At 40.2% G+C, this 23,214-nt stretch overlaps 1 protein-coding gene across 3 annotated transcripts in view; it reads left to right on the forward strand.

Annotated features, from left to right (window-relative positions):
• The window catches only part of wdr17 (WD repeat domain 17), a 245,828-nt gene that overhangs the window by 174,626 nt on the left and 47,988 nt on the right, over positions 1–23,214 (forward strand). For all 3 annotated transcript variants that reach the window (XM_086033934.1, XM_086033935.1, XM_086033936.1), the window contains 6 exons: positions 6,232–6,387; positions 7,063–7,127; positions 14,242–14,374; positions 16,315–16,403; positions 21,149–21,248; positions 22,140–22,279. In XM_086033934.1, coding sequence (XP_085890060.1) covers positions 6,232–6,387; positions 7,063–7,127; positions 14,242–14,374; positions 16,315–16,403; positions 21,149–21,248; positions 22,140–22,279 — 683 coding nt within the window. The remainder of the gene's footprint in view (positions 1–6,231; positions 6,388–7,062; positions 7,128–14,241; positions 14,375–16,314; positions 16,404–21,148; positions 21,249–22,139; positions 22,280–23,214) is intronic.

The following is a 23,214-nucleotide window of genomic DNA, read 5'->3' on the forward strand; positions in this document are numbered from 1 at the left end:
GGTCTAGCCCATGTGACTATATGTGACTCTATGGTCTTAACTGAAATCAACTAATAAGTGTGCCAAGAGTGTCATAGAGAAGGGAAGCCAAGTAAAAGCAAGAGAAAGGTCACAGCAAGATAATGGCCCAGCTCAAGTCACCTATCTAATCATATATGCCAAAGGGACCTCATCTAACAACCCCATCTGGGTGACCTTATGGGTGACTCAATTAAAACTTGAATTTATTTGAAAAAATGTTCATCCCTGTGTTGAACTGGCCACAAGGTCAGATCGTCCCACCCCCTGTTTGTGTACCTTAACCTATATGTGTGTGTGTGTGATTCCCTATAAGGCAATGTTTCAGGGTCTGCCCCTTCTTGGACCTGCCCCCTTAATTGCCATTGACTTCAGGGATCACTAGTGTGGGGAAGTACATCGTGGAAAACGTCTAAACAATACAACCAATATATGTGACTTCGTGGACTGAGTGCGTGTTATTTAGTGGTGTACCCAATGTGAGCAATGAAAACCTGTGGAGCACATGAGCAGGCAAAATCGAGGGCCCTAAACTAGACGATATCAATGTCGTTCTCCTCGTTGAAGTGCTCCAGCCTTGAAACTTCCGGGACAGACATGACGAGATGCCCCTCCTACCAGATGGCCTGGTAGGGAAGGTGCCTGCACCCAGACTGCCCACCACACGATTGGTATTCCTGACGACCAAGGCCCTATTGCAAGGAACACACCAGCATCCACAAAATACAAACATGCCTAGCACTATCCATCCATTATCTGTACCGCTTCTCCTCACAAGGGTCGCGGGGCGTGCTGGAGCCTATCCCAGCTGTCTTCGGGCAGTAGGCGGGGGACACCCTGAACTGGTTGCCAGCCAATCGCAGGGCACACAGAGACAAACATCCGCACTCACAATCACACCTAGGGGCAATTTAGAGTATCCAATCAACTTACCATGCATGTTTTTGGAATGTGGGAGGAAACCGGAGTGCCCGGAGAAAACCCACGCAGGCACGGGGAGAACATGCAAACTCCACACAGGGAGGCCGGAGCCGGGATCGAACCCACGACCTCTGAACTGTGAGGCGGACGTGCTAACCAGTCGACCACCGTGCCGCCTGCCTAGCACTACTCCGATGGAAATATGTAAGATTATTAAGATTATTCATGGTAATAATGAAGATAACAAGTAGTCCTTTCCTATTACTAAACATCATCATTGTAATGAGCATATTAATAAATTATTCATGCAGTCCAAAATTAATAAATTCATTGATTTAATTGAATACAAAACTGTCCAAATTTCAAGGTTTTGTTTTAGTATTTATGGAGTTAAACTTTGAAAAAAGTTAAGACTAGATGTATGGAAAAGCCTAAACATAAGACAGTTTAAAAACAAATATAAAAACATCATCTTCACAAAGTATAGAAATTTAGAAAACCCTTCGTAACATTGTACTGTACATTACTATTTATATATCATTGTTTAAAATGTAATGTCGTATTGTTTTATTATAGCAAGAAATTTGTAATGATATTTATACACAGTGTCCTGAATTTTATATGTCCAGCAGCTGTTGAGAATTATTGGTATAATTGTTTGTAACAATTATTATAGTTATATATTATTATAACAGTTATAGTTTTTATTTCAGACCACATCTTTAGAAAGTATTGTATAATTGTAGTCATCATAGTTTGCTTATTTTTGTTTATGTCCTTATTTATTTATTTATTCTTAAATACTGCACTAAATATTATAGCAAAAGTCGAATCTAATGTAAGGGGTAGAACTACATAAGTTTGTACTGCTTTGCCTTGCCATATTTTTAATTTCTGCAAAAAATGTTTTTTGATTATTATCATTATTATTTTAATGTTTTTGTTCATCCATCTATGTCGGCGATGTATCGTAGCTGCTCATGAACTAATCAAATTTCACTTAAAGTGATGGTGATGGCCATGTTTTCACTAACAAGTTAATTTTATATATTTTTTGATCAGGAAAATGAAAAGTGTTGCCATTTTCTATTTTATCCATTCATTTTGGAGAAATTAGGAAATAAGTGACTCCATGAAGAACGCAGGGTGGCACGGTGGGCGACTGGTTAGCATGTCCACCTCACAGTTCAGAGGTCGTGGGTTCAATCCCGGCTCCGGCCTAACTGTGTGGAGTTTGCATGTTCTCCCAGTGCCTGGGTGGATTTTCTCCGGGGTCCTCCGGTTTCCTCCCACATTCCAAAAACATGCATGGTAGGTTGATCGGACACTCTAAATTACCCCTAGTGTGATTGTGAGTGTGAAAGTTTGGTTGTCTCTGTGTGCCCTGCGATTGGCTGGCAACCAATTCAGGGTGTCCCCCGCCTACTGCCGAAGACAGCTGGGATAGGCTCCAGCACGCCCCGCGACCCTTGTGAGGATAAGCGGCATCGATAATGGATGGATGGATGAATAACACCTCTCGTTAATTAGGCCAATGGCCGCGCCCCTACCGTTCTATCCTTGTTCGGCCGGAGTCACAGGAGTAACCGATTCCAAACTCTCCATTGGAAATCATTGTACTTTCATTGCTTATATCGTCCAAAAACGGTGATCAATTGGCACCAGAATTTATGTGGACAGCTCTACTCATGCCCACTTCAACATATCAAAAGGATTAACCTCTCCGTGGCTGATTTATATGAGAATGAGGAAATGTGGAAGTGAGCAGAGCTACATAGATTTAGGCTGGGACAGGCACACACTGCTTCTTTGATTAAAAAACAACAACCAAAAAACACTCCTCCGTTGCTGATCACGGCTAGGATGGGCGAGGCATTAAACACCAGTTAGGATATTTACAAAGACTGGAGTGGAAATGAGTGGACGTGCACATTTATTTGGATGAGGAATGGCCACAGTTTTTCGACCGACAACACGCTGTGGAATGTAACAGCCGAAACGGTACGTTCCAATGCAGACACACTCGTCTGTGCAGTCAGCCTCCTCGCTGGAACTTTTTGTTTGCTGAACATTGACGCTTGCTGACGGCTGCAGGCGGTGACTGACAATGCACGCGACTGCTTGGGAGGCAATCCCGCGACATGAAGACACAGGCTCATGATCACCTGCGCGGACAGTAAGGAGCTAATGTTGTTGTGCTAACGACTTTTGTTTTAACGGCCTGAAGCTTGTTGTTGCTATTAGCCATCTCGTTATCCTACCTTTAGCCGGGGAGGGAAGGGGATTGGGGTATAAAGTTCCAATCTGCCTGCCCTACTTTCTCCCTCCTGGGAGTTGACACAATTTTAGCGTTGCTAAATGTCCGAAATATAAACCAGTCGGGGTTCGTATGCGCATTCATGCTCATGTCCGCTTCAGTGGAGAAGCAATTGCCACAGTATTTTGGATTTTGTGGAGGTGATCATGATGAGATCACGTTTTATGTCAATAAATCCAAACTATTGTGCAGAACACGTTTATACTTTCACAGGTTGAAGTGGACAAGAGTAGTGATGTGCATTTGCATTTTGGTGGCGATCGGTCGCCGTTTTTCAGATAACAGAACTGACAAAGCGAGCAATATTACCACACTTGGCTCCCTCCCGTGACGTGACAGCTGAGACCGAAAACATAACATAAGCCACGCCCCAAAAAGGGGCGGGGAAATGTGTTGTAAACCTAATCACAAAAAAAGCCCTTAAATCACTACAGTCTTTTGAGGTGGGCATTTTAGTACTGATGTCATTTTTACATGCAAACCTATTATATTAGTGCCAATGTTAAGCTCATCTAAGTGTCGCTTTAATTGGTCCAAATGACTAAAACTGTATTTTGTGCAGTACCGGTATTATCTTTACCGGTGTAATATCAAATAGTCCACCTTTCAAAAAAGATTTTCACACGAAAATAAAAATTTCTCAACATATTTTTATTAAAATTGAAACCCCACCACTTATTCTGTTAAAATTATCTTCGTAACTATGTCAATACCATTTCCTCAATAACGCTTAAATATTTCAAAAAGTTTGAATACCCATGTGACGTGAAATCAAAATAAAACCCTTTTTTTGTTTTTATTCAGTTTGTTATGGACAATGTCTAATTCTTAACCCTTAAAGAGGACATTCTACATACAGCTAATCCTTTAATTTGGTATCTCAATCAAATTTTAAATGGTAATAATAATAATTACTCTCACACACAGATTCCACTTCAATTGGGAGGCAATAATTCATAGTCAATTTTCAGGTTTATCAACACCTGTCTAGTTGTTTGTCCATTTACAATCCAATTATTCATCTACTTGATGGATTAATCTGGTTAGTCAAAATGTTTTCTATTTTTTCCCCAATAGCAATATTGAAAATCAGTACCTGGGAATGCAGGTCTGCGGACCAGACGCTATTAGAGGTACTGAGGACTAAGCAAAGGCTCAGAGGAGATCGAGCCTTTTTCATTGCCAGACCCTCTCTTTGGAATGACCTCTTGATAAACATTAGGCAAGCCCCCTCACTTCCCATCCGTAAAACTCATCTTAAACCCTTTATTATTCTTTGGCTTTTTACTCAGCATGAGAATTGGTTTTAATTTTACTGTTTTGTGCTTTTTACTATCTTCATTATGAAATTGTTTTATTGTTTGTTGTTGTATGACTTACTTTTGTTCCATCTACAGCACTTTGTATACGGCAGTGGTTGTTTTCAAGTGCTTTATAAATACAGTTGAGTTGAGAAATTTTTTAGGAATCCCGTGGGAATCCCACGGGATGGGAGTCAACTTTACCTTTAATCACGGGATTGAGACGGTACATCATAAAAAGTTCACGGGACATTCTGAACGGGAGCAGAACAGGGGTGGGAGTTGTTTTCACCGGGAGCAAAACAGGATTTTTTTTTTTTTTTTCTTCATTGGTCGTGACTGGGACGGACAGGATTTTTTTCTGTGGTAATACGATGAGATGGGAGTGAAAATCCAGTCCCATGTCACCCTTTACAATGTTAAGTCAAGTTAAAAAAAATAAATAAAAAAAAGGTTTGACATTAACTCATTACCCCAACGAAACAGTTTGACAGTTTGAACTCAACATGGGCATCATTGTTCAATTCTTAAAATACAATACAATACAATACAATACAACTTTATTTATTATAGCACATTTCATAACAGCTGCAGCTGTAACAAAGCATTTTCCATTCAACAAAAATAGCAATGTTGTGAGATTTGTTTGATGTTTATTCTAGGCTACCATACTCTCAGACATCATTGTGACGTAGCAGCAAGTATGTGAGCTAGAGAAATAGTGCGGACTTGTTATGTGTTGTTGCTGCACTGAGGCTGAAGATCGTGGTGAAAACCAACAACACGGCACTTCCTTCTCGTGACAAGCAATAAGACAACAACAAAGACAGTGAAAGCAATAAATGAAAACACAAAATATTATCTACAGTATACACCGGAAACAGCAGAAAAGGGTCAGTCTTACATCGTGTGAAAAAAGGCCAAGAATAAAAATGTGTCTTCAAATGAGTTTTAAAAATGGACAGAGAAAGGGCTTGCCTAATATTTAATGGAAGGTCATTCCAGAGGGAAGGACCGGCAACGGCTCGATCCCCACTGAGGTTCTGCTTAGTCCTTGGCACCTCCAGTAGCGCCTGGTCCTCAGACCTGAGGCACCGGGCAGGTGCGTAGGGGTGAAGAAGCTCAGAGAGGTACGCTGGGGCGAGGCCATTTAAAGATTTGAAGAAAAATAGAAGCATCTTAAAGTGAATTCTAAAATGCACTCTAAGCCAGTGAAGGGTTAAAGATTATGTGCTCCCTTTACCGAGCTCCAGTTAGGAGGTGACCAGCAGCAGTTTGGTCCAACTGGAGACCCTTGAACTAGGATTTGCTGACTCCAAAATAAAGTGTAATCTAGTGATCTAGCCGAGATCTAACAAAGGCATGGATAACTATTTCTAAGTGCTGTTGAGAAAGGAAGGTCTTTACAGGAGACAAAGGACCACAAAACCCCAGATAATTAACCCAATGTTGGACCAAAACAGCAAGCACCTGTTCCAGAATTAAGCCTCAAACTCAAAATCTTAACAAAAACTTAGATCATGACATTTGATACCGTTACTAATCTGCAAATGATGCAAGAGTTCACTCGACCTATGAGTGACACATTTGTCTTCCATATTTAACTAATTATTGTTGTCTATTCAATATTTTTCATGTTGAAACTTCCTGTCCTCTTTTTGTGCTGTCCCCCAGTCTGAAGCCCAGGAATTGACCATTGTCAAGATGTCTAAATTTGGGGGTGGTATTGGTGCTCCCAGTAAAGAAGAACGCCTTAAAGAAGCAGGAGATATCCATCTGAGACTAGGACAGATTCAGCGATACTGTGAATTGATGGTGGAGCTTGGACAGGTGCTGGATGTGCACTTCTGCATATTTCTTATTTGATCTGCTAGGTATACATCAGACTCCTTCAAGTGGAAGTCAACCCAAACATATTATGCAGGCCCACTCGTTGAGACAAAGCATTCTGATTAATATTACGTTTGTGGAATATGAGTTTAAGCAGCAAAATGCAACCGCTTTTAGCCATTTCAGGGGGCGACCATTTTGTCACTTCTGTCAACTGAAAATGACAGCACAGTTGCTCAGGGCTCAGGTACCGACCAATCACACCTCATTTGTTTTCTGAAGCTGAGGCATGATAGGTCGTTAGCTGAGCCCTGAGCAACTGTGATGTCATTTTCAGTCGACAGAAGTGACAAAATGGCCGTCCCCTGAGATGGCTGAAAATGGGTGGATTTCTCAAATTCGCAATATTAATCAGAATAGAACATAATCTTGAAAAAAATATATGTTTGGGTTGACTTCTTCTTGAAACTTTACTCAACAAACTGTGTTTGAGTTTTAGAACTAAAACAAAGAAAATGCGTAAATATTGTCTACTCATATAGGAAATCCATTTGAACAAATTGAAATTTGTTACTTGTTTTCTGTACTATCCGATGACAGATGAAAACAAAGAAAAGGGACATTATGAGAATGTAAATGAATTAGTGATTAAGTGTAAATATTTCTCTCCGGCAGTGGGAGAAAGCATTAGCTGTAGCACCAGGAGTGTCCATGAAGTATTGGAAAAAACTAATGCAAAGGTAGGTTTTTATTTTCACCTATGAATCATTCATGGCTATTGGTTAACTCTTCTGTCCTCAGAATATAAATGTTAATATTTCATTTAAAATAAATGAAATGCCTATGATGAAAAGCTTTTATTATACAGTAGATTGAGGTCTTCTTCATAGGAGAATGCACATGAAAAATACATTTAATTTACTTTTAATTACTTTTTTTTTTGCAACATACTCTCCTTTTTATGTCCCCAAAGCAAATTTTCAGTTTCCATGAGACATGTATGATATAATTATAAAAATAAATACAAATGTAACTGTGTGATTGGGTAAATCACACTAATTTTCACTGTCCATAAATATATACCAGTGGCAGCCATTGATATTATTTATTATTTTTATGCTGTACTAAGTGTCCTCAAAGTTATGTTCCACCCTGTTAGTTCAGTGTTTTTCTCCTTATGAACAAAAAGCCTACAGCTCCCATGATGCCACATTCAGGAAGTCCTATCACTCGTTTGGCAGCAATTTCAAAGAACAAATAGAGGTAAGCACCACCTTCCTCTCTGTTTTGTGATGTTAACTTGTATGTCCTACTCTTCACTTTCCACCCGGTTATGCTGAATTGTGAAGATATGGCAAACTTGGTTAAAAAAATTCCACCTTTGATAAGTTCCACAACCTAGGCAGGCTAACCTGGAAAAGCTATTACAAAATGTAAAGAAATGCATGTAAGTGGTGATATATACATGTTCAAATGTTATTTTAACTGTTTGTGTAATTTACCAGTATGTATCAAAATGTTTTACACTATAACTATCAATTATTCGACAATTATTTGGTTTTACTTGTTGCAACAGAGCTATGATCAACTACAAATGTACAATAGATCACACCCTCATGTGTAATCACCATGCATGGAAACAGTAATTATTATAAAGAGTTGTCTATACAATTTACATGATAATGTAAGGTTACATTTTCTTTATTTGTTAGGAAGTGCAGCAGAGATGCAGCATCGCTACAGAGAGAGATGAGACACTGATCCTTCAAGATGTGAAGATAGACAGGAAGAAAAGAATATCAATATGTTTAATAAATACCTTATTAAAACTCACTGTGTTATTGTCGATAATTCCACCCAGTTAGGATAATTTCCACCCAGTCACTGTAGATGATAATAAAAACATACCACCTTGATTAAATTATTTTGCATGTTTTTATGTTAATTTGAAAATCTGAAAGATTAACAGCATTCATATGTTGTTGTTTTATTTTTAGCAGATTTGCTATTATTTACCCTTTTTGAGTAAATTAAGTACAGAAGTGTGATGGTCCTAAACACTGAACACAAGGCCAAGTTGACTATTCTCCTTTCATTATTATTAAAAAAAAAGCATATTATGGAATAAGGGACAGAATCTATTATGAAATATACTGTAAGTATTGTTAAATATTTACATAATTAATACATTGCAGTACATACAAATACTGTATGTCCCTTATAGGCTGGAACTCTCTCACAGTCCATGTCTGAACAATACACCCATAATTAAAATTACCGGTATTTAAATGCTTAGGCTCTATCAATAAAAGTTCCTGGAGTTTAAACATATTATTTATCTAATATAATTTAAAAAAACGAACAATTTATTATTTTTTTCACAAAGTTTAGGGCATTGAAATGTTACCAATAGCGAGGAATGAACCTTATATATTAATCAATGATTCATTAAGAATACTGAGCTATGACTGATGAGTGTAGCAGCACATTACTGAAGACGGGGCACTAAATTTTGCACTGGTTGCACTAGTGCGATCAACATTTTCATCTGATTAGGTCAGATTTGGTCGCACCCTTTTTTGGGGTGTTACAGCATGACCGTATTTTCTGATGTATAGTCGTCTCAATTGGCAAACTGTTGTTTTGTATGATGGAAAGATTGACTATGACTGAAGATATATTTGAAAAATATTTTAGTGTAACAACTTTGTTTGCAACAAGCAGGGGCTGCCTAAACAGGTCAGTTATTTTATGTAACTTTAAAAGAAGACAAAATGGGAAGCGATACCACGCCAAAAACTTACAATCAGCAAAAAGCTGTGAAATAATAGCTGACCGCTTTACCATTACACTTTAGAATAATTGAACATGAAAAACATTTAACATTTTTTACACTCTACTGATTTTTAAATTAATTTTATTTATACAGTAATCCCTCGCTAGTTCGCGGTTTGAGTTTCACAGCCTCAGTGCATTGCAGGTTTTCAAAAAGTCAAAAATCAAAAAATAAAAATGAAAAAAAAAAATACTGCCATATTGGCAGCCATATTGCGGAAAGATGTGTTGTTTCAAAGAGATAGTTGACTTTACAAGGCGCATGATAAGGCCACCGATAAGGCCACCGATAAGGCCATCGATAAGCATAAGGACGACAAAACATCAGCAAATAAAATATTAAAGAGTTTGTTCAAGTTTGTCTTAAACGAGGTTAGCTTAACTAAAATCCTACATTACATTTTATCCAAAGGTCCTTGTTGATGTTATTGTGCAAAGCAAAAGTTGCCATGATTACTGCCGGTGACAGAGCTTCTTCTTCGTCATCTTAAAAGAAGAGAGAAGAAGAAAATGACAATGAAGAAGAAGAGGACAATGAAAAAGAAAAAGAAGAAGCCTCTTTCAACAAATAAGAAGCAGCAGCAACAAGAGCAGATGTGATGACACTCATTCGCTTTGGAAAACAACAACAAGGATTTAAAAGTGCATAAATACACTGGGATTGTATCTTTGGCTAAATTGCATCGTGGGATTTTACTTAAAGTAAGCCAATTTTAGGATAAAATTTAAAACTTCAACATAGTTAATAGCCAGCGTTCCGTCGTAATTGTCCGCTGCCGGGCTTGCAGCAAACACTCCTCTCCCAGCATACAGCTTGGCATTTACTATTCATTTTGCATTTTAAAGTTAATTTTTTTGTGTAACAAATATTTAGAAGTGTAGCGAACATAGGAGTCACTCGTAAGAGTGTCAATAGCTTGTAGCGGCCGGGAGCAATGCCTGCATTACTTCTGCCCACCTCTAGGGGCACCACGTCAAAGTTTTAGGTTATTTAGAGGGGAATTTGACGAAAAACCTCATTAAATCATTCATAAAATGTGAAGGCGCTACAATAAAATAAGTTGTGAGCTCTTGGAATAAAATAGAGGTTAATACCTTGACCCAGAGGTCCACTGATAGTGTAGTGGTACACACGCCTGAGTTGTGTGCGGGCAGCGTGGGATCGATTCCCGCTCAGTGACAGTGTCTATGTGTGCCCTGCGACTGGCTGGCGACCAGTTCGGGGTGTAGTCTGCCTTCGCCCATTGACGGCTGGGGTAGGCTCCAGCAATTACCCGCGACCCTGTATAGGATAAGCGGTTTGGAAGATGACATGACATGACCTTGACCCAAACACATACAATTCACGCTTGAGTTCTGTAAATGGACAATGTTTATTAACTGCACCTAGTGGAACAAACAAGAAAATACTACAATATGGCAAGCCTAAATAAATGAAGAAAAACAAGAAAACAAATATCAAGATTAAGTGGGAGGTAAGGAAAGAATGGGCCGTCTGATAGATGAGCGTAAGGACGACTAGAGTCAAGCCAGAGGACTTTATGAAATGCACAAAGTTTGCTAGCGTTCACTACCAATTTTGTATGCACCCACTGGAAAGACTTGGCGAGTCACAAAGTGGTCACTTATGTTTGCTGAAGCACACGTGATGGGCGAAGAGGGGAAGGACCTTCACTCATTTGCAGATGGAAGAACAACAAAAAAGGGAAAAATAGATAAAGGCTGCTTGGTGTGGGACCAAAGCTTGGTTGGATTCTCATGGAGTCCGGCCACTGCGCGGTGTCGGGCTCCAAAAGGGGGCAAAACTGGCGTGTTGCTTCAGCGTTTGCTGCCCCACCGGAGTTCGGCTACGTGTGTGGTGACAGAGTTTCCGAGAATTCGAATTTTCAGTTTTATGCAAGCGGCACGGTGGTCGACTGGTTAGCACGTCCGCCTCACAGTTCAGAGGTCGTGGGTTCGATCCCGGCTCCGGCCTCCCTGTGTGGAGTTTGCATGTTCTCCCCGTGCCTGTGTGGGTTTCCTCTGGGTACTCCGGTTTCCTCCCACATTCCAAAAATGGTAAGTTGATTGGACTGTCTAAATTGCCCCTAGGTGTGATTGTGAGGGCGGATGTTTGTCTCTGTGTGCCCTGCGATTGGCTGGCAACCAATTCAGGGTGTTCCCCGCCTACTGCCCAAAAGACAGCTGGGATAGGCTCCAGCACGCCCGCGATCCTTGTGAGGATAAGCGGTATGGATAATGAATGAATGAATGAGTTTTATGCAAGTCGACCACAGGTGATTTCAGGGCGCATGGGATCGCAATAAAAAATGCAGCCAAAGATCAAAAAAAAAAAATTGAGAGGTGAAAGAGAGAGTTTGAGAAGTTTCTTTAGAAAGGGGGGGTCTTGTGTTTTTGGAGAGGGTCTGAGAGGTGAGAGCCTCTTAGAGGTGAGGTTGAAAGAGGCGAAGTTGAGAGCCCGGGGGTCTGAGAGGGCGAAATTGAGAGAGAGAGTGAGACAAAGGCCACGCCTTTTTATCTCCTTAAGAAAAATGGTATGGGGTGAGGTGTCCAACCCCCTTCAGCTCAGGTTTCAGGTGAGCCTCAATTCGTGCCAATAAAGTTAGATTTGAGTCTATTGAATTCCTTGTTTTGAAACCTTTGTGCATTTCACAATTTGTAAACTGGCATCACTTGTCATACTTCAGCTGGAAACATCTCATTCTGAATGCGTCTAACGTTTAGGAGTCAAAGATATGAGTTTAACCCAATGTCTACACTGCTATCTCATAAACCTGACCAGGAAAATGATTATAACCATAAGGAAGCACTTCCATCAATGAAAAAGTTAGCGGGATACACACAGTAAACAATACACACTCATACATCGGAGTATGTTTCATTTCAAGTAATTTTCTTTGACTAAAAGACATAGGAAGTTTGAAGCTGCAGTTCCCATGTCGATCTTGGGGTCAGTCTTTATCCAGCACTGTCAATGTTCATTGGGGCTGGCCCCCTGCTGATCGAAAGAGGGACCTCCTGGCTTCCTGCTGGGGGAAGTTCCACAAAATCTGTTTAAAGGCCATCCGAATCCACATCCGTTGTCTGTAGAGGGGGTCCAGGTGACAAAGAGTGGCTCCTTATCAGAAGTTTGTGTCTTTCTAAGTCCTAGCGTGTCTTTGTCAAATCCAATTGCCGGGGCCTGGTGATTCACTTCTTTTGTGAGGCTGGAGGAGACTTGGTGACGTCTCCTGGCTGAATCTTGTCTCCAGCCCTGGAGATGTGGTCCACATTAAGGCATCTTTGCTACAGAAGGGTGCAAACTATGTCAGGGGGGTTCACAACGGCGCAATAGAGGCAGAAATCCCCTGAAATAGAAAATAAAATTATATACGAAAATAATAATAATAATAATAATAATAAAGTCAACCTCTACTTTGCAGTTTTCACCTTTTCGCAAGTTTCGGGAAACTTTCGGGAGTTGTGGTCCCCATTAACCACGATAAACGAGAGATTACCTCCAGGACTTAAAGTCTCAGGGCACCAAAAATTATTGTAACATAAGTGACTAGATGGACCATTGATTGTAATTCAGTAAAATAGCAAAGTGATTTCACCCCATCATTCTTCTTGATTTATATCAGCTTTTTTGGATTGATAGAAAGCCCATATTATTTAGATATGTGTAGCTATAAACATATACTGCATCGAGAAGCTTTTTTTGTTTGAGTTTGAAATGTCAGACTGCATTTAAATGTACCTTGCGTCTCGCAGAACGTGACATGCCAATGTTTCATGTCATTTTCCTGTGATGACCCTATCCGTTTGAACCACAAAATGTTGAGTGTGTTATAAATGATAATGCAAATACAACCACAAGCATCTGCCTGTTACATGGTACAAGTGATCTAAGAGATCAGCCCGCACCACACACAATAAATCAGTTTCTGCACATTAAAGTGGAAGTCAACCCCCAAATGTTCTTCACAATAATATGTTCTTTGCAGGCCCACTAGTTGATACAAGGCATTCTGATTAATATTGTGTTTGTGGAACGTGAGTTGAGCAGCAAAATCAAACTGTTTTTAGGCATCTCAAGGGGTAGTCATTTCGTCACTTGCTGTTGACTGAAAATGACATCACAGTTGCTCAGGGCTGTTTTCTGAAGCTGAGCCATGATTGCTTGTTACCTGAGTCCTGAGTTTTGCCCTGAGATGGACAAAAACCAAAAATATATTGTGTTTTACAACAGTAGTACGAACTGTGTTAAAATGCGGAGCGGATTGTAAGCGCTTCGGTGAGTGTCCTGAATGGGAAACCGTCCTTTATAAAGAAAATAGTGCAAGTCAAGACAGCCGTTCCTTTGCCAAAGTACACATTCAGACTTGGATATTTATTCATTTATTTTATACGGGAAAGATAGCTTGACACGTGTTGCGAATTCTGTGTGCAGTCCAACAGACGGACACAGAGTTGGAGCATCTTCTCTGTACGTACTGGTTGGAGCATAAAAAACATGCACCCACGCTGTGTGAATGAAAATATTACCACAGGTAAATATGATTTAGCCTACTTAGGTAATATGACAAAAGTGAATTTTCAATGACTCGGGTTTGTGAAGGCTGTGAGGAAATCCTATGAGGTATTGTAAGGTTGATGCATGAATAGCAAAGACAAGATGTCCACAAACTCATACACAAGAATACTCTAGCAAAACATATTGTCTTGGTCACAGAGCTACTTATTCCCAACAATTAGTCAAAGATGGGAAAGTCAGGCCCAGAAAGTAAAAGGCCTGACACAGTTTGTCTTGAGCCACAGGTGCTACTACTCAACTGAGCTTGTTTACCTGCCGGTTGAGTAGAAGCACCTGTGGCTAAAGCCAAACTGTAGTTGAGTTTTTACTTTCTGGATCTGGATTTCCCATCTCTACAACTAGTGTACAATAGATAGTTCTTATGAGAACGAGATAGTTCTAATGAGAAGAGAACATACTTGAATGTACCGCCCTTTTAAAGGTGTGTTATGCATTTATTGCAGGAGAGCTGATCAGCTGATGGTGGAGGATAACGATGATGCTATCCCCTACTGCATTGCCACAGGAGACATTAAAAAACTTGTAACGTTCTTCACTGGCAGAGGACAACTGCTTGAGGCGTTACTAATTGCGCAGGTATAGTGGGATATCAGACAATGGCATTTTTTTCCCTCAGAGGTAATAGACTAGGACAAGGGTGACAAGGCCAGGGTGTGGAGAGCTTTAAACACAGTAGTACAGGAAGTCATCGTATTATGACGTACGCGACCTACGACATTTCGACTTTACGACGCCCATGCCTCCTCCTCCATTTTGTCCCCAGCACAAAAGTGTCTACGTTTACATGCAGTCAATATTCGGGTTAAAGTCAAAATTCTGATTTCTGAAACATTCTGAATATCCCGTTTACATGATTGAGCGGACAGAGTTGCTCTGGCATTTGAATAACCCACTGTGTACGGCGACACATGATGGCATGACTCAAATGGACGTCATTTCTGCTTGTTACTTTCAACTGTCAATAAAACACTTGATAGTCATGTCACTCACCACATGAATGAAGCAGCTGGTTTCCTCCTCGCTCCAAAAGTGTGCTTTTGTGCTGCATCTCTGAGCTTCTTTACCTCTGCTTATGTGTTTGTGATGGGTTTCGCGCCAAACAACGCACTTCCGCAGACAAGCACTTCCTGTACTACAAAGAAAAGCATTTCGTGTGGTTGAGCAATGAGCATGCGCAGAGTGCCTCAATCGTGTCTGCGCGCCGGCAGTATCTTTGCCTTTTTCGCCTCTCCTCCTTCTCCATCCACTTCTCAGCAGTAAAGCTAAGTACAGCATCTTATGCTTTTTATTTTAATTTATTTTCGTTTTTTTTATACAAAGTATTTTGACATAAATTTCAAATTTAACGGTAAAATCCGACATACGCGGAAATCCGTGTTACATGCCATTGTAAGAACGGAACTCGTTCGTAAAATGAGGACTCCCTGTTACTACTATTTGCGGGTCCTTTTATTTCCATCCGTCTGCAGCCTGGGAATCCTTCTGCCACCCGTCTATCCGCCTTTTTGGACCAAATAGTAATCACCTATTGGTGAGTTCTATTGGTGGGACCATTTTAAACGCACTTCCGTTAGCGTTTCCGTCGACCAACTTCACCCTCCAATGCCCTTGCACATGTAATGTATTTACCTTTCTTGTGTTAGTGTGCTAGTGTACAATAGCTGTGGTATTTTGGACCAGCCGCTCCACAAGAGTTAGAGGGAGACCAAAGTAAAAAGAGTTGCAATAATCCAAACTTCACGTTATAAAGGGCTGGATGATTTGACGACAGAAATAGATTATTACTATTATTATTAGTAGTAGTATATGACAGAAAATTTAAGTTTGGTAATTATTGTTTTTTGATAAAAACTGGTCTTTCCAACAGATGAAAATAATGAAATAAAATTAAGTTCGTGGAATTAAATACAATGGGGATTTTTTTCTATATATACATTTCTTAAGAAACTACAAGGTGACCTGGATCTATTTCTCAGACACAACACGCTGACAGGCACAACAGATGACAGGCCAACAAACCAAGATTTGTCCTTTTATTTGTAGTTCTATTTATATTTACAAAAAAAATCGTTTTTTCACTGTTTTTAATATAGGATGTTGTGTGTGACATTTTGAGGAAATAATTTATTCAATCATTTATATATTATGGAATAAGGTTGTAGTCCGCTGATAGTGTAGTGGTACACACGCCTGAGTTGTGTGCGGGCAGCGTGGGATCGATTCCCGCTCAGTGACAGTGTCTATGTGTGCCCTGCGACTGGCTGGCGACCAGTTCGGGGTGTAGTCTGCCTTCGCCCATTGACAGCTGGGATAGGCTCCAGCAACTCCCTGTATAGGATAAGCGGTTTGGAAGATGACATGACATGACATGGAATAAGGTTGTAATATAAAATGTGGAAAAAGTGAAGCCCTGTGAATACTTTCTAAATGTCCTGTATATGTTGCAATATTTCCACTCCAGAAATTTAAAAATAATTGTACCATGGAAGGAAGTCTTATGAATATTTTTGTTTTAGGGGGCATGTGAAGGCAACATCCGTACACCTCAAACCTCCTCGATCAACAACAAGACTAGTGATGTGGATAACAGACATCAATACCAAAGGTAACGCACTCGTGGTGTAGCAATATGTTTTTTGAACGATACAATACATATCGATATATGGCCTAACGATTCGACAGAAAACAATATATTGCTTTTTTGGAACGTTACAAATTGATAAGATAAAGGCGATTTTGATAAGATATATCGATACGGGGGGCGGCACGGTGGTCGACTGGTTAGCACGTCCGCCTCACAGTTCAGAGGTCGTGGGTTCGATCCCGGCTCTGGCCTCCCTGTGTGGAGTTTGCATGTTCTCCCCGTGCCTGCGTGGGTTTCCTCCGGGTACTCCGGTTTCCTCCCACATTCCAAAAACATGCATGGTAAGTTGATTGGACTGTCTAAATTGCCCCTAGGTGTGATTGTGAGTGCGGATGTTTGTCTCTGTGTGCCCTGCGATTGGCTGGCAACCAATTCAGGGTGTCCCCCGCCTACTGCCCAAAGACAGCTGGGATAGGCTCCAGCACGCCCGCGACCCTTGTGAGGATAAGCGGTATGGATAATGAATGAATGAATATCGATACGGTAACATTGCCTTTTCTGTAAATAAACCTATAATAATTAAAGGCAACTTCAAATAAACACAATAGAATCCATTTCACAATTTTGGCGTATATGATTAGACAGGTGACTTGAGCCGGGCCGTTACCTTGCTGTAACCTTTCTCTTGCTTTTACTTAGCTTCCTTTTCTATGACAGTCTTGTCACACTTATTTTAGTTCATTTCAGTTAAGGCCATAGAGTCACACATAGTCACATGGGCTACCTCCACAGCTGCATCTCTTTCTGGCACACTACAATAGTCTAAATTTAGGGCGACCCCACTTTTTGTGTGGTTGAAAGGGGGAGGTGCACTTTCTGCATTGAATTTTTTACAAGTTTTTAAATTCCAAATTATGTCGGCCACAGTATTTGAGGCTGAAAAGGGGTATGAAGGATCTAAACCTATATGAATGGCTTTATATTAGTCAACAGGTTAACCAAAAAACAAAATGGCAATTACACATTTGCGGACATCATATCAGTTAAAAGTGTTAGTGTCAGCATGCCCTGATCTGACCTTGGGACCAGCTGGAGAGGAGACCTATCCACATTTTGTTTAGATTTTGAAGACAGTATAAATGTGAGGGGTGCATGTTAGACCATGCCCCGTTTCTCCCTTCGCCCATCTTGGATAAGAGCGTTGGCGAAGGATGGAAAAGCTGCCCAGATCTGATGCTATATGATTCCTGAACTTCAGAGACTGAAAAGAAAACAGACGAGCAAATTCAATCGACTTGTGTGAGCCTTTATTTTTACACGTGGATGCTTCTTGAAAGATAAAATAAATTCGCATTGAGTAAGTAGTTATTTTATAAATTGCTAATTGGGCTTATGCACTTGAGACCTGGTAAATATTCCAACTAAAGTTCTCTTTTCATACACTAATTTAGCTTATTATCACAATAAGATGGTTCTTTTTTTGCATTAAAGTGGGCGTCAAGCCCAAAATGTTGTATGGAGGCCCACTAGTCGAAATACGGCATTTTGATTAATATTGTGTTTGTGGAATATGAGTTAAGTAGTAAAATCCCAGGGAGCAGACATTTTTTACATCACAGTTGCTCAGGTAACAACCAATCATGGATCAGCTTCAGGAAACATGATGATGTAATTTTGAGTCAGCAGAATTTACAAAACCGCCGCCCTCTAAGATGGCTAAAAACGGGTGGATTTTGCTGCTTAACTCATATTCCACAAATGCAGTATTAATCAGAATGCCATGTTTTGACTAAGTGAAGGCGCATAAAACATATTATTGCAAATATTTTGGGGGGTTGACCTCGTCTTTAAAACATTCATGTAAACAAACCCTTTTGATGGAGTGATTCACAGATGGGAAATTCAGGTCCAGAAAGTAAAAGTCCTGCCACAGTTTGTCTTGAGCCACAGGTGCTACTACTCAACTGAGCTTGTTTACCTGCCGGTTGAGTAGAAGCACCTGAGGCTAAAGCCACACTGTGGCAGGGTTTTTACTTTCTAGATCTGGATTTCCCATCGCTGGTGATTCATATATCTGAACAATAATCAATGTTCTCTTGTTGTGGAACAAAAATAATATTCAAGTTGTATATGTTTTAGAGTATTAGAATAAATAAGGTAGCAGCACCTTTTTGCTCTGTGCCGCTGTTGATTCATTCAGGTTTGTTGCTGTTTGTGATGCCATGGCGACGGCCTAGACGCGTCAACAAATATGCGTATGCATCAATTTGTGCACAAAACGTCCATCCATCCATCCATAATCTATACCGCTTATCCTCACAAGGGTCGTGGGCGTGCTGGAGCCTATCTCAGTTGTCTTCGGGCAGTAGGCGGGGTACACCCTGAACTGGTTGCCAGCCAATCGCAAGGCACACAGAGACAAACAAACATTCACACTCACAAGCACACTTAGTGGCAATTTAGAGTGTCCAATTCACCACCTCAAAATAGAACCTTGTGGAACACCATACGATAGAGGGGCAGAGCGGGACTCAGAGGAACCTAGGCTAACAGAAAAAGTCCTGCCAGCCAAATAGGATCTAAACCACTCTAGAGCGCTTCCACTAAGGCCCACTTGGTGTTGCAAATGAGTCAAAAGAATACTGTGGTCTACTGTATTGAATGCTGCAGTCAAATCCAATAAAACAAGACATACATAGTCTCCAGTGTCATTTGCCAGGAGGACGTCAATAAAAACACGTAACAGGGCTGACCCTGTGCTATGCATCTTCTTGAAGCCTGACTGGAAAACCTATATTGTGTTCATCCTAGAAATATTGTGAGTTAAAAAACTGTGAGTGCACCACTTTTTCCTGAATTTTAGAAATAAAAGGCAGCTTGGAAATTGGTCTAAAATTTGACAGCACACCTTGATCAAGGCCAGTTTTCTTAAGCAGGGGTTGCACTATAGCATGTTTAAAATGTTGGGAGACTACACCAGAAGAAGGCTGCTGTTTATACTGGCCAAAACAGAATTACCAATATTCGGGAGAATCTCCTTAAAGAAGTGTGGAGGAACGGAGTCAGTCAGTCAATCAGTACACAAAGCTCGCTCTAGGGGGCCAATCGGAAGGCTTTAAATTCCACATTATTCTGTCATGTATTTGTCTCTCAATCATGTCATTATATCATCCATGGACCAATCACACACCCGTACAATATAGCATGACTCTTTTCCCCAAATCTCCATGTAGAGGAAGTTCATGTGACAGAACTCTGGACATCATATGACTGATCCCCACGCGTATTTGTTTACGCAGATGACAGGACCATAGCTGGCGCCACTTTATCAGTCATAGGCCCAAGTGAACACATATCTCACTTTGATAAAACGGACATCATTTGTGGACGGGTTGGAATATCACAGATGCACCAGGAGTGCTTTTTCAACAACGGCATATGCACTGCTGAGTCCTTGCAAAGTTGTCTTGGAAGTGTACAAAGTCTGGGTAACAGGCCGTGTGGATTTGCATGGAATTGCAGGGCTTTAAACTTTAATACAGGCATACAAGCCGGATCAACCATGCGGGCTGCCTCAGAGCCAGGGCTGGGCTGTGGCGGCAGCCGGCCCGACAGGCTAGGCACACGCTCGCCCTCGGCCTCCACCACAGTGGCTGCGGAGCAGAGCGAATGCCCGCTGGAGCTGTCTGGCCTTGCTCGGAGGCCGTAAGGAACGCGGCGCTCGCCGTGATGCCCGTGGATGGATGGGGGAGCTCGCCCCTTCTTTTACTCCCTGTCTACCGTTTTCAAAGTGTGGCGTTTCCGTTAAGATAGTGGCAAGTTTTCTACCCCGCCAAAATGGCCTTGTTTGTATTTGGCGCAGGGCATCGTGTCGTTGCCGCAGTTGTTTGTTATATCAGTGCAATCGTATTAAAATATATAATTTTTTAATTTATAGAAGTGATTGGGATGCACTATTGCTTTATAAAAATTACAGCATGTGAATCTTTTGATTTGTTGGCTATTCTATTTGTTAAAATTTATTAAATGCATAAATATGCATTCTAATCTGTTTGTTATTGTTAAAAAAAAGAGTTGAGTATCTCAGAAAAGCCCTTTATGCCACTGAGCAGCGAAAATTGCAGTGTTTTTGAAAGCAGAAAATGTTGTGTTCACGTCAGAGTTTACGCCACGGTTTGTTCAATGTTGCAAATTTTCGCAAAACGTTTGCCAGATGTTCGCCAACGGTAGTACGGATTTTTCTTGTCGCAAGGAAATTTTTAACATGTTAAAAATGTTAACATATTTTTAACATTTAAAATTTCAGGGCTGATACCAAAATCGATGTTAAAAATGTTAACATATTTTTAACATCGATATTGGTATCAGCGGACATCATATATATTTTGATCAGCAAATATATTTTTAAACAATGATCATTTAGGTTGAATCAGCCATTTCTGAAGGATACCAATATCGATGTTAAAAATGTTAACATATTTTTAACATCGATATTGGTATCAGCCCTGAAATTTTTAACATGTTAAAAATTCCCTCGCAACTAGAAAAGTATAGGCAAACGTATGAATGTCTGAACGACAGTTTGGCGAACATTTACGACCTGGAATGAACTCTGACGTGATTTTTCTACCTTCACCAACAGTTGGACATGTTTGGGATAGGGGGTTTAGAGTCAGGGAGGGAGACCTACATTTGATGATTAGCCCCGCGGCCTATGAGTAGGTAAAGGTGGCCCTGGTCTAAATATGGATTTTATCTCTACACAGTCTCCTTCATAACGTATGCGAACAGCTGGCTGAGTGGTACTTTCAGGACGCCGGCTCTGTTCTGGCTGCGTGCTGCCACCTAGCGGTCGATAATGTCAAGGTACGTATGTGTGAGTGTGTATTGGCCCATCCAGATATGTTTGTGAACCCTGCATGTGCGTTCAAGAAAAGACAAAGATAATACATAACCCTAACTACTGGAATTGTACAATATTTATTACTGTTGTTTTCGAAAACACATAAAATTGTAGATTTTGTATATTGTATATGGCTGTTTTTGTTTAGCATAATGCAAACTTTTCAAATTGACAGAAAGTGTGTCAATGAATGGGAAAACATAAATAAATACCTTTTTATCGATATAGGCTTGTTTTAGATCAAGGTGTGACGCCAACAAAATACTACTTGCAAATACTGAATGTAATACAGATGTTGAGGTATTTGCTTATTATGCTTAATTTACTAAGCACCTTAAGATAGGATAAAATAAGGTGGCCTTTATTAATCCCACAATGGGGAAATTTTCAGTTACAGCAGCAAAGATATAGGTCACACAGAGATGGTGGCATAATGTAGCCGTTAATGTACAGTATAACATTAGCAGCAAACATTCAGAAACAAACCTATGTAAATATACGCAGTATATATATATATATATATATATATATATATATATATATATATATATATATATATATATATTGATCAGCAAATATATTTTTAAACAATGATCATTTAGGTTGAATCAGCCATTTCTGAAGGAAACTATATATATATATATATATATATATATATATATATATATATATATATATATAAACACTCCTATAACAGAGGGAAAATAAATAACAGTACTGCAGTGAATATAAAGTAAAGCATTGCTGCACAATTGCACTAATGTACGCCAGTTTGTAGAGACCTTGCAAGAAACACTGCAAGAATCACTGCCCTCAAGTGTTCAGAAATGTTCCATATCTCTTTGTCCTTTTAGTTAGCCATGTCAACGCTGATCAGAGGGAATGAGCTGGAGTTGGCTGCGTGTGTGGGTATAGTCCTTGGAGAGAGAGCTGCTCAGAGTACAGCCTACTGTCTTGAACTCCTTGCCAGGAAGTACATGACCCCATTGACATGGTGAGTCCCATTACTCTTTAATCCTGTTAGGCTTACATAATTTGAAAATATTGATGCTTTCATAGTCCGCTGATAGTGTAGTGGTACACACGCCCGAGTTGTGTGCGGGCAGCGTGGGATCGATTCCCGCTCAGTGATGGTGTCTGTGTGTGCCCTGCGACTGGCTGGCGACCAGTTCGGGGTGTAGTCTGCCTTCGCCCGTTGACGGCTGGGACAGGCTCCAGCAACTCCCCGCGACCCTGTATAGGATAAGCGGTTTGGAAGATGATGCTTTCACTATAAGTATATGAAGAGCTCTAGAGAATCTAGTGTGAAATGATCCATTGTGACATTTATCCAGACTTGATAGACCAACATGCTTTTTTCAGGGCAGATACAGATACCGATTATTCGGAGTCAAGAGGCCAATGACCGATATTAGAAAATGAGATTTATTTGCAGAAATAAAGAGAAAAATTGGCACCATTTTTTTTAATTAGAAAAACTCCATCACTTGACTGTTTAAATGTATTTAAGCACATGTTCATCAAACAGCTTTTGTGATTTGCAATTTGTTAAAGGTTTTTGAGATCTTACAAAATGAACAACTTTGTTTTAAAATTCCAACAAAGTGCAGGGGTCTCCCACGCTAAACAGCATGTCTTCTAAAGTTAAATGATAACATGAACATTTCAATATCTCCATGACGCTTACTAATATCGCCTCCAAATATCGGTTATCGGCCTCCTTGACTAGTAATAATCGATATTGGTATCAGTCCTGAAAAAAAACATATTGGTCTATCACGACCGATATTCGGCCCAGTTGTCAAACGGTCTTTCACAGACAAGCAAATTTGAAAAAAAAATTGTTGATCCTGTTAAAACACTTTGAGTCGATTTGAACATGTTCACCAAGAATTTAGTCTAGATATTGAATGGCATGGCATGATTGAT

Source organism: Filicampus tigris, chromosome 6, assembly GCF_054856515.1.
Source record: "Filicampus tigris isolate MCC_2025a chromosome 6, RoL_Ftig_1.0, whole genome shotgun sequence".
Taxonomy (NCBI): Eukaryota; Metazoa; Chordata; class Actinopteri; order Syngnathiformes; family Syngnathidae; genus Filicampus; species Filicampus tigris.